The following is a 14,189-nucleotide window of genomic DNA, read 5'->3' on the forward strand; positions in this document are numbered from 1 at the left end:
CGTTTTCCCCCTCAACCTCGATGGTTTTGACCGATTCCGGGCATTTGTGTAGGGATGACCGGGTAACTGAAGCTGGAAATGTATGTGGGCGTATCTCTTTGTCAGCATTTGAAGCTCATTTGCCAAGCTATCGTGGAGTACGACCGGCCCGGCCCACATCTTCTTTTTCAAAACAATCAGCCGCCCTTTAGATAAAGACGGCCATGGTCAGCTGAGCAGCCGCCCCAGGCTTCTGCTTCTCGCCGCCTGCCATGTCCCAACCCGACGAGAAAAAGTCTTTCGACGACGATGTCAAGTCCGGTTCTGACATCCCTCAAGCTGCACTCGTAACAGAGGTTTACAATTCAGACTTGAAGGCGGCCATGGCGAAAAGCCAGTTGAAGGGGTTCAGCCGTCGGAGCTTAATGGTGTGTCTTTTTTCCAGTTTTTTTGGCATGACTTGAAACAGTCCTGAAGCTCTACTTCATCGTCATGGTTGGGTTTCTCAACGCTGTTTCGAGCGGTTTCGACGGAAGCCTTATGAGTGGGATCAACGCGATGCCCCAATACCTCGACCATGTGCGTGTTTTTCTTTACTTCATGCGTGTCGTCTGACGCGCATTCAGTTTCACTATGAATCTGTCGGAAAGTCAACGGGAATCGTCTTCATGATATAGTATGTCCGTTATTCAAGAGGCCAATCACATTCTCAACTCTTTCAGCGTTACGGGAAACTGCGCTGGTGCACTTGTTGCTGGGCCAGCCACTGAAATAGTTCGTTCGTCCACCTCTCTATCACGCAGCACATTTACTTGAGACAGTGGGGTCGTCGAGGGGGCATGTTCATCGGTGGCTTCTTTATCCTAGTTGGCTCGGTGGTCAGCGTAACAGCGCAAACAAGAGAAGCCTTCATTGGTGGCCGGGTGCGTAAACCGTTTCTTACCGTGGGTTTCGGACTCATTGTTCTCTAGTTTGTCCTTGGGTTTGGTATCGCGATTTCTACAACTGCAGCGCCAACATGGGTTACCGAACTTGCACCACCTCAATGGCGCGGTCGACTGGGTGCCCTCTACAACTCATGCTTCTTCATCGGAAGTATGCCCGCAACGGGCTCGATGGTGGGCACTCAAATGATTGGGAGTACCTGGGCATGGCGCCTGCCCCTTCTTCTGCAAATCGGCCCGCCTCTTATCGTCATGTCCTGTGTCTGGTTCTGTCCAGAGTCGCCACGTTGGCTCATTTCACGTGGTCGCACTGAAGAAGCCCGCCAAATTCTCATCGACTACCATTCCAACGACGGCAAGATGAACGCGATAATTGAGCTCGAGATGGCCGAATTTCAACGCCAGATTGCCGTCCAACGCGAGGCTCCATTCTGGGACTACAGTGCTCTTTATAACACCCGCAACCATCGATGGCGGATGGTCTGTCTTTCGTTGATGTGTGTGAACGGACAACTTGCGGGCAACGGTGTAAGTCGTTTTTTCGATCTTTCTGGCCGGTTGCTCATCGACACCCTTAGCTCATCACCTACTTCCTAACCGTTATGATGAAGAATGCAGGGGTTACTTCACCACATACACAACTGGTCTAGTAGGCCCTCTTCCGAAGAAACAATGAAGTATGCTAAACTATTTGTAGCAACTTCGCCAACTCGATCTTGTCGGCCTTCGGTGCATTTTTGGTCAGTGTTCTCCCTCTTGCATGGTTCGATGATCTTAACATCGCATAGGGTGCAGCTCTTACTGACAAGATTGGTCGGCGGCGGCGTCTCTATTGTGGCTCTTTCGTGTTGGCTTGCCTCCTGGCTACTGTTGCAGCCTTATCATCGAAATGTGTGTCCTGTTCTTCCCCAGTCTTCTATGTCTTACATGTCCAGACGGCAAGCCTGGAAATAAGGACGTCAACGGCGCCAACGCCTCGATTGCGTTCATCTTCCTCTTTGGGATCGTCTATGCCTTCACCTACACACCTTTACAGGCGTTATATTGCGCGGAGTGCGTATCTTACCGCTGTGTCTATCCTCGCCGCTGACTGCAGCAGAGTTATGAGCCAGGAAATGCGGGCCAAGGGTATGGCAATCCATATTCTCATCTCTAACATTGCTGGGTACGTCATTTAGCCTTTTGCATGCTTTGACTTATAGTATCCTGAGCTTCATCAACACCTTCGGCAACTCTGTCGGCCTCCAGAAGCTTGGCTGGAAGTACTACTTCGTGTAAGCGCTTCGCTGTTGCTGCCCTTCCCGTCATTGAACCACTACTCAGATTTGTTGGCTGGGACATTGTCGCCTCTGGCCTGTGGTACCTCTTTGGTGTGGAGACTAACGGCCGAACCCTTGAACAACTGGACGAAATCTTCGATGCACCATGGCCCGCACGGGCAAGCACGAGGAAGGTCGCCGTTAAACTGAATGAGAATGGGACTGTGGATGTCGTTGGGAACGAAAAGTGAATGAAAGTCCTGATAACATGTCTCTCTTCTTTGTACTATAATGACAACGGTCGTCTTTCTTCAATCTTTCTTGCTCATTTCAAGTTGTTGGTCACACCAGTAACACCGTTTCTTCTTGCTCTTTCGTTGATGCTTTCAGCTTTCGAATCCCTCCCGCCTGAGCTCCTCGCTATCATCTTAGACGAGCTTCTTCTCGTTCATGCTCATTCGGCTACTCGTGGCCGCTCCTGTGGCGTTGCATTGTCCACTACTTCACGGCTACTCCGCGCAAAATCTTTCGCTTGGTTGTTCTCTGAAGTCAACAACTCTGAATGCGTGTGGCCGCGGACCCTTTGGCCACACATTGTGTTCGTGATTCAGTTCCCTTTGTAGCCACTGCTTGAGCGTTTTCAGAAAGGTACACATCCGTGGTTTATCAGCCACAAACGTCCCGCTGGCTGCCACATCCCCAGCGCTGTACCATGCTTTAGCGTCTATGCCGGCGCTCACGCATGTCTCCATTGACATCGACGTCGTATTGCCACCCGAAATGATGTCCACATTGGCCACCCTAAACAGTTTATATCAACTGGCAATTGAGCGAGTGCGCCTGGATGGCCCAGCAACACCACTACATCTTCCTTTCCCCTCGCTCTCTCGGCTTCTTCTGCGTGTCAGAGCACCATATCGCGAGCCTAACATCGACACCGAACGAGAGAACGCAAACGTTTTGGCTTTACTCTGCGCAGTTTCTGATAAGCTGGTCGAGCTCACCATATCTGGCGATCTTCTGACTCCGCCTTTCACCCAACTGGAGTGGGAACGTTTGAAATGCTTCACGGTGACGGACCACCCACCCTTCCAAAGTATTCCTATCCACTCGCTGGTTGGCCACATGCACAGGCTGTCCACACTCGAGCTTCTCTTCACGGCAGATTTCCGTGTCGCGAACCGGCGGCTTCCCCCCTTTACTCTCGACTACGCTGACAATTCACTGTCTCATTTGCCAGAGCTCTCAACATTTGCGTGCTCAAACCTCGATTCCGGCAATGCCATTTTCCAACACCTTCCTCAAAACCTCCAGACACTCCGCTTGCTCGCTCTTTGGGATTACCACGACCGCATACCTGTGCGATACGATCCTCTTCCCATCGGGTCTTTCGGGGAGCACGTGATGCCGACCACCGACGTCGCCAGATTACTCTCTGGTATCACCTCCGCGAACTTAACGTCCCTCTGCATCACGCTGCTCAGCGACTTGAGAGCGCGTAAGCCTATCATTGGCGCTTTACCCGCTGTCATTGAAAGAGTGCCGGCTCTGCGCTCCTTGGAGCTCCGCTATCGCCCATACGACTACACCGACATGTACTTTGTCGATTTTGTGGGGGTAAGCGTGACCATTCCAAATACACATTTGCAGATTCAAAATTTCCCCCAGATGCAATTCTTCTCGCTGCTCCAGCCCCTCCGCCATCTTGCCCACTTGACGCTATTCCTGATCTACTATATTGTTGAGGAAAATCCGGGTCCGCCAGGGCATGGCGCGCACAGCCTGCTCAAATATGTCTCGCCGCTGCAAACAGTGACGTACAAGTTTGCGGGCTATCGGGATGCCACGCTTGGGTCTCCCCTTGTGTACTGTTGGGACAAGTCCATGCTGCGGGATCCTCGCCCGCCACGAGTCATCCGTGAGCCACCGCTAATTGTCCTCGAGTGTTACAGCGATGATGACGAGTGAATTTGTGCACATGCGTATATCACGGGTAGTCTACATAGTAGACTACTAGTAGTTTTTCTGTTGATCAATGATCAGCCTGATCAGATCAGGTGTTGGCGGCCACTGCTGCAAGGCCTTGTCAGACAGTAGAAAGAGTGAACAACAGCTTTTTTGCTTCTAATTCACCATCCTTCGCCCACAGCCAATGATTGCATACCATGAGGCCAAGAGTAATTTGTAAACGGAGAGGGCCCACTGTGCACAACCCACTGGCACGACAGACTATGGCTTTTCGAATCAGATCTAGGTGTATTTTCCCCTAGGGCTTGGTTTTATAAAAATTTTGGCCTTAACAAACGGTTTGTAAAAAAATCTCCCCAAAACCCTGTTTATAAACCGGTTTTTAGGTTTTATAAACACTTCAGGCTAAGCAGCCTCGCGCCATGTAATTTTCATATGTTTGTCAAGGTGAAATACTACTAATAGTGGTGCCAGGTGAGGCTGAGAAGTTTCCCTTCAATATCTACTATCTCAGCTAAATTTTATAGTGTAGGATACTTTTGATGGCAGAGATGTCACACTTTGGCTGACTGTCACACTAGTGTCACATTGTTTACAAACACCCTCTTCCCAGAATGCCTGTTTATAAACAAATAAAACAGGGGTGTTTATAAACCGGTTTACAAACATCCCTATATAAACCAAGCCCTATTTTCCCCTTTGCAAGTGCCACGGCAACAAGTCTTTTCAGTGAGTGAACCAAGTTCAACACAAGAGTTTAATGGACTCTGCCGAATTCAAGTTTGTCGAGAGAATCCAGTCAATTTGTTTATCACCAGATGTGGTTATGTAGAATCAATAGAGCAATTCAGCTGCGCTTGAAATTTGAAAGACATGAATACAAGTGGATTATTCGCGAGAAACCTCGCTCCAGCTATATAAAAATACAGCGACTCTAAAGTACATTATTTTTTTAGTACGGGTCGGGGCCCGTTTTTAGGCGCGGGAAGATCAGACTGTTGCGAACAAATGGCGCATCAGCATCCTCCTCCTCATCCAGACCGCCCTCTGCCTTAGCCAGTGCCTTTAACTGCCGCTGCCGCCGCCGCGAGTAATAGTTGTCGTTCTTCCCTGCCCACTGCCCGATCTTGTCCACCTCTGGTTGCAGGCGAGCCAAGCTGTTCTGGACAGAGGCTTGCACGTCGAGCAGATGCACCAGAAGCCGCTGGCCGCTGAAGGTGTCCATGGAATTGCGGATGACCTCGAATACCTCGCTCGAGTTGGCACGTTCGATTGCCGGCTCAGCCAACGTGGGTGTGACAACACGTGCCTTGGTCGCGACCAACTGCTTTTCCATGTACTCCACAAAGCCGGTCAGGCTGCTGTGGGTGGGTGACTGACTTTCCAGTGCGCCAGTCGTCGCAAGCAAATCGAGCGTCGAACGCAGTCTTGGCAATGCAGACTCCAACCAAGGGATCACGATGCGAGGCGGGTTATCCACCGGTCCGCCGAGCTCCCCAATTCGTCCCGCACGCTGTTGCAGCTGTGCTTTCTGGGAAATAATATTCTGCAGTCCCGCCATCTCCAAAGGCGTCTCTCCAACCCCGTTTTCCATATAAAGACCCTCAGGAGCGGCGTTGATGAGCAACTGGGCTATCTTGGGGTACCCTGGACGAATGGCAAGATGGAGCGGAATCGACCCAGCGACGTTTCGGACAAGGACGGTTGCGGTCGAGAAGTTGAGCAGCTGTTTGACGACCTCGAGATTGCCGTTTTGAACAGCGACATGAAGGGGCTGGGTGGACATGATCAGTATGATTGTTTGAATAAAACACGCGTCTCACAGTGTTTTGCCGTCCGTAAGACTGTTGGGCCAACAACGCTTCGACGACATCACGGGGCAGCTCTTTCAAGAGGTGTTCAAGCAGTTGATGACGCGGTGATTGGGTTGCCGTTGCGAGTACGTCCGTTGCGAGCACGCCAAAGTGGCTTGCATTGTGATTCGTATACGAATTGTCGGCCATGTAGTGGAATATATTCCATCTGGAGCTGGTCAATCAATGAAAGAGCATGTAAAAAGAGCATACCCTCGGTTCTGATCCCTCTCTGCAGGTGAAATGTCTTGAGCGAGAAGGAAGTCCACGATTTCCTTGTCGCAACCTAGCTGAACTGCAACAGAAACTGTGTTGACACCGAGGAATTTAATTCTGAAGCAAGCAATTAATGAGTCATTTTAAGCTAGATGGAAAGACAACTCACCGCTCATCGACAGCAGTGCTCATAAGTTTGGGCAGCTTGCTGAAAAGGTAGGTGATGATGTCCATCTTCTTGCTGATCAGAGCCGCAGTCAACGGTGATTCGCCAACAGGCGTAATTGTGAGACCAAGCCATTCTGGGAGCACTTTATCGAGGTCGGGTGTTTGCTTGAGCAGCCTAGAGGTGTCGGTATTGTTCGTCGCTGCGTAATAACGGTATGCCTCCAATGGTCGCTCGCTCAACAAGTAGTCGAGGACCTTCTTGGCGTTGGAAGATATCGCTCGCCATACAAGCGGAGCTTCGAACTTGTCCGTCTCGTTGCTTGCATTCGGGTCGTTGCGCTTCGCAAGATCCATGCGCTTCTTCCCGTGAACATTCAAGCCAAGATACAACTTGTTCTGGTCGTTAACAACCGGGGCCAACTCGTCAGACTTGGGAGTCTCGATTTTGATACCCTGACCAGTGCGACGGATAAACTCGTCTAACATTTCGGGGCGGTCCCACGAGAGAATATTGCTGAGGAGGTAGTTGGGAAGCTCGGCATGTATCGGCGAGTGCTTGTAAAGCCTGAAGGCGTTTATGAATAGGTCAAAGTCGTCTTTGAAGGTGGCTGTCGAGAAAGGCTCGACTCCATTGTTGCCCGCTTGAAGTAGATCTTGCGGAGAAGCATTGCACTGAACCGAGGATGGGCGCTTCGCTATGTCCACGAAGTCGATGTCTGCTTGTTCAACGGTACCATCAGAGTCGTATCCCTCTGAGTCACCGTCGGAATCTTCATCTGTTACAAATCGTTAGCCGAAAGACTCGATAAGTCGATATAGCGAGGGGACAAGGGAACTCACCAGAATCGACATCAACAGTGAACTTCCTCTTATCTTCTGGGGCTTTATACTGTGCAGCAGCAATCGTCACAATCAAACGCGCGGTGTCCCAGTGTTTCCCGGAAATGGCAGCAAACAAGGGAGTGAATCCTTTTTGGATTGTTCAATCAGTTCAAAAACGGCGGTTAAGAGGAAAACTGTACCTGTTCGCATATACTGGTTTCCACTCTCGTCAGCAACGCAGACTGCAATTTGTAACGGACCCGAGTCACTTGTGACGACTTTGGGTGGCAAGCAGAGTTCCTGTATACGATCGTTCTTGCCGGCATAACAAGCCTCAAAAAGCTCGTCATAAAGACGCTCCGAGAAGCTTGGAACGGATTGTTGATTCCAGCCACCGGTCATCGCACAGTACTTGGGGCCTTTCGGGGCTTGGGCAGCCATCGTGGCCGAAAGTAGTGCTTGAGCTGCACGTGCTGCATGCCGGCGGTTGCCAAAGGTTTGAAGAGATTCTTCCTCAGAAGCGGTGGTGACTTGATCAGGGAAGACTTCCTGCCACGTCTTGGCGCCTTTCTCCACCAAAAACTTCTCTGTATCGACCAGGTAACCTTTGACATCCAGCCACTTGTCACGTGACTGCTCTTCGTAGGACGGTCCATTCGCCTGGCTCTTCGCTTGAGACGTCTTGCGCTTCGTTTCAGCAATGTGATCCGCCAAGAATTTTGCCCATCCCGACAAGGTCTCATCTGGCGAAGCAACCGGTGCTGCTGGTGGATTGATTTGAGCTTCGAACTCGGAAATACGGTCTTCGGCATAAGCAACAGCATGGCGGACCCAGTCTAGATAGGTTCTCCGACTCTCTGGACGACTATATTGTTGCATCGCCTGCTTAACGCCCGCGTTGATCTCTCCCCCAAGCTCAGTGAGCAAACGGACCATGTCGTCATGACGGACCAAAGCGGCTTCAATTCCCGAGTTATTCCGCTTGTCGGAAACATAGCTGTACTGCTTGCTGGAGAAGAGATGAGCGGAAACGAACTGGAGGAAACGAATATCAACCTTTCGGCGAAGGCCCGCTCAACGTCTTCTTGTGGAAGATCTATCTTGACACCATATGCCACAAGAGTAGCAACAGTCGAGTAATAACCCAGAGACACAGCCGCAACCAGCGGAGTAAGAGCACCACTCCATCCAACTTGAGGATAGTTGAGTGCTGCTTTCGCATTGGGATCGCATCGCAAAAATGTGGCAACAAGTTTGGCCTTGTCGGCTTCGACAGCTCGGCAGAAGATTGTTCGAGCTTCATGACCCGTGTCCAACGCCGAACAAGATGCCCCTGCTGCAATTAGACGTTCGGCAATCTTACAACTCCGGTCTTCGTCGTGGCCGACAATTGTTAGGGTTAACGGCAAGACTGCAGAGTTGGTGTTTTTCGATTGCAGGGGGGCTTTGGCATCGGCACCGGCGGCGAGGAGAGTTTCGACAATGGGAAGAGAGCCAAAGACGATAGCATATGCAAGTGGAGAATACGTGAGATCCCAGTCGGGAAGGTTGATGTCAAACACGTCAGGGGTATCGAACTCCTCTTCAGGAAGGTCTCCAGCGTTTGCAGGTTGATCAGCTGGGGCATCTGCTTTGGCCGCCGCGGTCTTATTCGGTTTCGCATCTTCACTACCCTCGGAATCAGCATCCTCGTCAGACATAGCCATATCGTCCTCATCGGAGCTCCAGTCATCTTCTGACGACATGCGAACTCTATCGGGGTCAACAACCTCTGCATCTTGCTTCTCGTCGTCGATATCGGTCTCGCCGAGCTGTTGCTTGTTCTGTGTACTTTTCTTCAGCAATTTTTCGACCACTTGAAGTAGATCCATTTGGGCCGCAAGATGCAGAGAGGTCCGTCCATCCACCAAACGAGAAGTCATTCTTGCCCCAGCATCGATCAAATCGCACGCGATTTCGACTTGACGACAGAGAATAGCGACATGAATAGGCATTCGACCAACATGGTCGCGGCGGTTGACGTCTTGACCCTTCTTCAGCAGTTTGGCAACAGCATGACGATCGCCAGATGCAATAGCAGTGAAGAACTTTTCGGTTGGACCAATGTAGACTTGGGCACTCCATTCGCCGACATCAATAGGGTTGAAGCTTCCAGAGATGGATTGACGACCAGGGTCTTCTTGAATGAAGGAGATACGCCCTTGGATGTACATATCGGACTCGTCAGCTTGAAGTTTGCGTTCATCCTCGTCAATTGGTTGGGGACAGTTCTGTCCAAATAAATGAGCACAAAATAGGACAATCTGAACTCGACAAACCTCGCAACAGTCCTCAATGCATTCTTGAATTGTCCCAAAGAAAGCTGGATGACGATGCAGCCGACGGCCCTTGTTCTTGGGATTGAAAGTAGCTAATAGGCGTAAATCAAGAGGAAGTAAATAAGAAACTGAGACCTACAGTTCATCCCAAGGTCCTGGCCGGGGTTAGAAATGGACATGTTGATGGAGAAGCAAACTCACAGTTTGATATACGAGTTTATCGATTCGACGAGCATCCCAACCAGGACCATAAGGAATGTGAAGCGAAGCAACGTCATAGTCATTCATCTCCATGCCCATCAAGGAGGAATCTGCTTTGAGATCGCCTTTAAACTTGCGCTTGTTGCGTCGATTGTATTGATTGAGTGGGTTGGAGCGACCACGAAGTGTGCGACGCGACTCTAGGAAGTTGAAACGCGTGTCCGTGTCAGTGAGCTTCTCCAGAACTAATAGTCGGGCGAGGCCGGTAATACGAGCAATTGAGCGCTCATAGATCTAGAAAAGAAATATTAGTCCTGACAATGAGTAAAGGCAAATGATTTTACAGTTGGGTCAATGTCCGAGCGCGAGAGTGTCGGAACATAGACTTCATATGCCCTGCCACTATATTTCGCGAGTCGAACCTCATAGGAAGGAGACCGGCGGGTCATGTCAACGGTGTTGCATTGGCGCATCATGGCGACAATGGCACGAGGGTTGGCGTAGACGCGGCTGCCATTAAACAGGACGCATGGCGCATCAATGTCAAAGCCAGCGAGAATCTCCGCAGGACTTGAGTATAGACGAAGAACGATTTGAACAGACCGATAAGGATATTGGGCTATGAACAAGGTAAAAGCGAAGCTTAGTCGCAGTAGAATAAACTCACAGTGGATCGATATAGTATGCTTAGTCCGCACACAAGTTACATCCCACGGGACAGAGTCGCGAACCGCTTCGTAGATCTGGACGATTTTGGCCTCTGCCTGCTCGGGCGTCAAACCCCATAGGAAAAGGTCAACATCCGAGGTTGGGTACGCGGCACTGTGGTAGTACTTGCGAATGGCCCGTTTCGAGGCCTTGGCTTCTGGCGAAAGAGGGGTCAAACACGCTAGAACCGACCCTCCTGCAGCGACGACATTATTCCAGTCCAACAACTGGCTCAATGAACCCTCAGAAAACACGCCCCAGTTCTTCTTGAACTCGTCAATATCAGTAACCATGGAGGGCTCGCCGTCGCTCCTACGATTCTGGTCGGAAAGCGGCATAACATATTTCGTGTTGAGGTCAGTGTTGACAACACGTGCCCGAGTGGTGCGAATGTCGACGGGGGCGGCGAAAACATCCACGAGGCCCACATATGGGTCGCTCAGACGCGGGTTGGCCTTGTCTGTCGCGAAAAGGCGGCGTAAGTCGGTCTCATCGTCGAGTGATGGTTGGAGGAGAGGGTCGAGAGAGGCCCCTGGTTGGTGGGGAGTGGAAAGAACACGCTGGATGAACGCCTCTGCTTCTGGAGTCTGTGCCATGGTGGTGTACCAATGGCGACAGGGGATGGACGTTGGCTTTAAAAGGCCAAGCGGCACGTGAGAAGCCCGCCCCGACGTGATGCCAAGCCCGCCATGAGTCGGCCTCGAGTCAGACATCATCCATCTTCTGGATGACTCGTGGGCGGAGTTCCGGAAGAAGTGACTCTGCAGCAACTTTTTCATGGCATCGTGGCCGTCGAGAGCAACACCTGGGAATGATCTGCTCGTATCGTAACGTAGCAACTCTATTGGCTGTGAGCTGTGTGTTTGGTCGTTAATCACTTAAGGCTTTCTAAAGTATATAGTCCAGGGTGTGACGGAAGTTCTCAACATGAGGTTTCGAAACGTGTCTTCAATCTCTCTTATCGTATGCTGGTTTCAGGGCTACTGATAACCTCATCACCGAATTCGCACTTTCGAACGACCATCATGACTGCTGTTCCCCCAGAGCCTCCTTTGACTCTCACTTGCGGCCGCGCAACAGGCTCTCCAACCGCCTCAACTGGGGTTCGTGGACCGCGTGGTAACGCAAACGTATACCGCCGAACGAGAGTGAAGAAAGCTTCTCAAGGCTGTTCTCAATTTCTGAAAATTCTGATCGGTGTAGGCAGAGACTACTCTTCTTTTCGGCGCTCGCATTACAAAAGTCTCACCATCACGGTGTTACAGTCGTTCAAAACCTATCTTGGCAGCCAAGTCAGACCGTTCACGCTTTGTGGGTGCATGAGAAAGTTCCAACTTGACTCAAGTTGTCTGAATAGATTCCGTTTTCGAACAGTGCCGATGACTGAATTGCCTTATTATTCCAAAACTGCGAAGCCTTCAAGAATCTTGTCCAAAGATATCGATTCTACCTGACTCGAGTGGAGGACCGCGATAACAATATACTGTATACGAAAAAAAAGGTTATTAGTCTGAGTGCTCAATATTTGAGTAAATGGGGCGGGGCGGGTCACGAATCATGATGACGCGGGGAGGTGCAGGTCGGGCGAGCATTTCCCTACCCCACACGCAAGTCATTTGTGATTGCGGCGGCGAAACGTAGCCGGAAAACTTGTACACCACGGTCTGCAGCGTTGGAACCTCGACGAACAACCGATAGGCAGCGTGTCCTGGTGGGCCCGGATTCATGTGGATCCTGAGGTAATCGATGAAGATGCAGAAACGATCGAGTTGGTGAAATTTCCGCAGTGCGGTGAAGAAACCCGGCTGAATGTAGAGTGAGCGGATCGTCAGCGACCATATATGGCTTCGTGCTCACGTCTATAAAATCGATGGTCAAGAGGCGATCGTCAGAATTGTCATAAATCGTGTGCCGGAATTCGAGGTCGAGTACATTTGGTGCCGCAGACGCAATTGCCTCGATGAGTACAGCAGCTGGCGACGGGGGCCCAATCGTCATCGAGAGAGCAGTGAGATTCGGGAAGGAAGCTTGACTGAGCAATGACGTCCATTGCGGATATGACACCCGGTACTCACCCATCCAGCCCATAGGTGGAGAGTCAAGGGTGGTGGCGCCAGCCTTTGATAGTCAAGCACATCCCACGCCGCGAAGAGGTTGAGCTTCTTGAGGTTTTGCGGAAGAGCTTGAAGAATGGGGTCATCGATATGCACATTCGAGAGCGACAAGACAGAGAGCCGCTGGAGGACTTGGGAAGGGACTGTTTCACCTGGTCGAATGACCCTGAAAGGCGAATATTGTTTCCTGGCAAGATCCGGTGTATAACGAAGCTCAAGCTTCTCGAGAGATGGCATCTGTCCAACAAGAGCGGACAACGGAATGTGTGTGGGGGGCAGGTGCTCCGTAATTGCAAGGGAAATCAGTCGTGGCCAGTGAATTTCGCTGAAAGCCGGGGGTAAAATGTCGCCAGATATCGTGAGGAAATGGAGCTTTTGTGCGACAGTCCACAAGAAGCGCATGATATTCTGTGCTTCCTGCGCCAAGTCCACATTTGCAGGGCGGGAAACGCCGAAAAAGCCCCCAATTCGAAGCGACAAAGCTTCCAAGGCGGGGAGGGTCATCCGGGCAAAATTCACCTCGCTATCGAGCCTGATTTGGTAAATTTCAAGTGAGGATAACAGCGGTAGTTGGCTTAAAGCAAAAAAACAAAGGTTGGGGACGACGGAGTTCAGTCTTATCGTGATTTTCGTTAGGTGGGACATTTCAGGAAGGGCCATGAGCAGCGCGTCTGGGACAACGATGGCCGCCTTCCGTGAAGCGGAGACATCCCGGATGTGTAGAGTCCTGTATTGACCTTAGCAACAGCAAAACTAGTTGGGTCCTTCGTCTGTCACCTAAAATGGGACCATAGAGCGCGAGGCGGCAGACTTTCGTGTCGGTTGTGGATTGTGGCAAACATCCAGGGTAGAACTGTGGCTCTCAAGCGGCGCGAGACGGTGGCCAGAGAAACCGCGCAGTCTCGATTGAAGTCTTCCTGTACATTTTTTTCTGAGTAAAGGATTCGACTTAGTGCATCCAATATGAGATGAACCAGCTCTGGAGCAAGTAGCTCGAGACAAGACGACATGCTTGGTGGTGATGTGACCATTGAACTTAGTTTAATACTCACAGCCGCGTTTCAAAAATGTTGAGGGCGGAAACGTTAGTGGGAAGAGGCAAAGTTTTTTAACCCACGTTTTTATCATACAAACTGGACCAAAAAGGCAAAGTTTTCGGGGGAGAAGAATTTATTGGACAAAGTAAAATTTACAAATAGGTATTTTGGCGCTACAAATGGCAAGTATTACTACAAATGTTCTTTAGCTACAAAGTCATCTAAAAACATGAGGCTTTTCTACGAGTTTTGAGAACGAGGGAAAATGTATTCTAAAAGGGGAAGTATTCGAATGAGTTTTTCTGCTCGAAAAAGCTCAAGTGTTTTGACTCGTTTTTTGACCCGATTAATGGAAAAAAAAACATCTAAGATTTAGATGCGTTTTTTTGACCCGGAGAATGTCGAGTATTTTAATGTGTTTTCCGAACCGGAAAACTTCAGGTATTTCAATCCATTTTTTGAACCGGAGGACAATAAGTTTTTTGACGCAAAATAGATAATAGAAAAACTTGAAGTTTTTTTGAGAGGTGAACGATTTCGCCCGAGATCGCGCGAAAAGCGCTTGATTACATTCATTCATACATAAACGCGGCGGACTGGGG

The 14,189-nt window shown here is 50.3% G+C and overlaps 4 protein-coding genes across 4 annotated transcripts; 2 read left to right on the plus strand and 2 right to left on the minus strand.

The window, feature by feature from the left end:
• Positions 1-251: 251 nt before the first annotated feature.
• Positions 252-2,433, plus strand: MIND_00659300 (General substrate transporter; the record flags this gene model as incomplete). The annotated part of the gene is made up of 13 exons (XM_037363318.1): positions 252-407; positions 457-558; positions 606-655; positions 702-753; positions 801-902; positions 951-1,451; positions 1,502-1,572; positions 1,621-1,663; positions 1,712-1,814; positions 1,859-1,976; positions 2,023-2,088; positions 2,135-2,197; positions 2,247-2,433. 13 exons carry the CDS (start codon positions 252-254, stop codon positions 2,431-2,433), a joined length of 1,614 nt encoding a protein of 537 aa, XP_037218962.1.
• Positions 2,434-2,538: 105 nt separating this feature from the next.
• On the plus strand, positions 2,539-4,150 carry MIND_00659400 (uncharacterized protein; the record flags this gene model as incomplete). The annotated part of the gene is made up of 3 exons (XM_037363319.1): positions 2,539-2,780; positions 2,827-3,799; positions 3,851-4,150. Exons 1-3 carry the CDS (start codon positions 2,563-2,565, stop codon positions 4,148-4,150), a joined length of 1,491 nt encoding a protein of 496 aa, XP_037218963.1. The 5' UTR covers positions 2,539-2,562.
• A 952-nt stretch (positions 4,151-5,102) lies between these two features.
• On the minus strand, positions 5,103-11,032 carry MIND_00659500 (Ankyrin repeat protein; the record flags this gene model as incomplete). The annotated part of the gene is made up of 12 exons (XM_037363320.1): positions 5,103-5,924; positions 5,974-6,172; positions 6,217-6,336; positions 6,389-7,163; positions 7,228-7,356; positions 7,410-8,218; positions 8,266-9,479; positions 9,528-9,619; positions 9,667-9,682; positions 9,729-10,022; positions 10,073-10,347; positions 10,396-11,032. 12 exons carry the CDS (start codon positions 11,030-11,032, stop codon positions 5,103-5,105), a joined length of 5,382 nt encoding a protein of 1,793 aa, XP_037218964.1.
• A 909-nt stretch (positions 11,033-11,941) lies between these two features.
• Positions 11,942-13,392, minus strand: MIND_00659600 (uncharacterized protein; the record flags this gene model as incomplete). Its single annotated transcript, XM_037363321.1, has 4 exons — positions 11,942-12,241; positions 12,294-12,463; positions 12,508-13,277; positions 13,328-13,392. 4 exons carry the CDS (start codon positions 13,390-13,392, stop codon positions 11,942-11,944), a joined length of 1,305 nt encoding a protein of 434 aa, XP_037218965.1.
• Between the last annotated feature and the right edge of the window lie 797 nt (positions 13,393-14,189).

The sequence above is a fragment of the Mycena indigotica genome, assembly GCF_014461135.1.
Source record: "Mycena indigotica strain 171206Taipei chromosome Unknown Mind.scaff0006, whole genome shotgun sequence".
Taxonomy (NCBI): Eukaryota; Fungi; Basidiomycota; class Agaricomycetes; order Agaricales; family Mycenaceae; genus Mycena; species Mycena indigotica.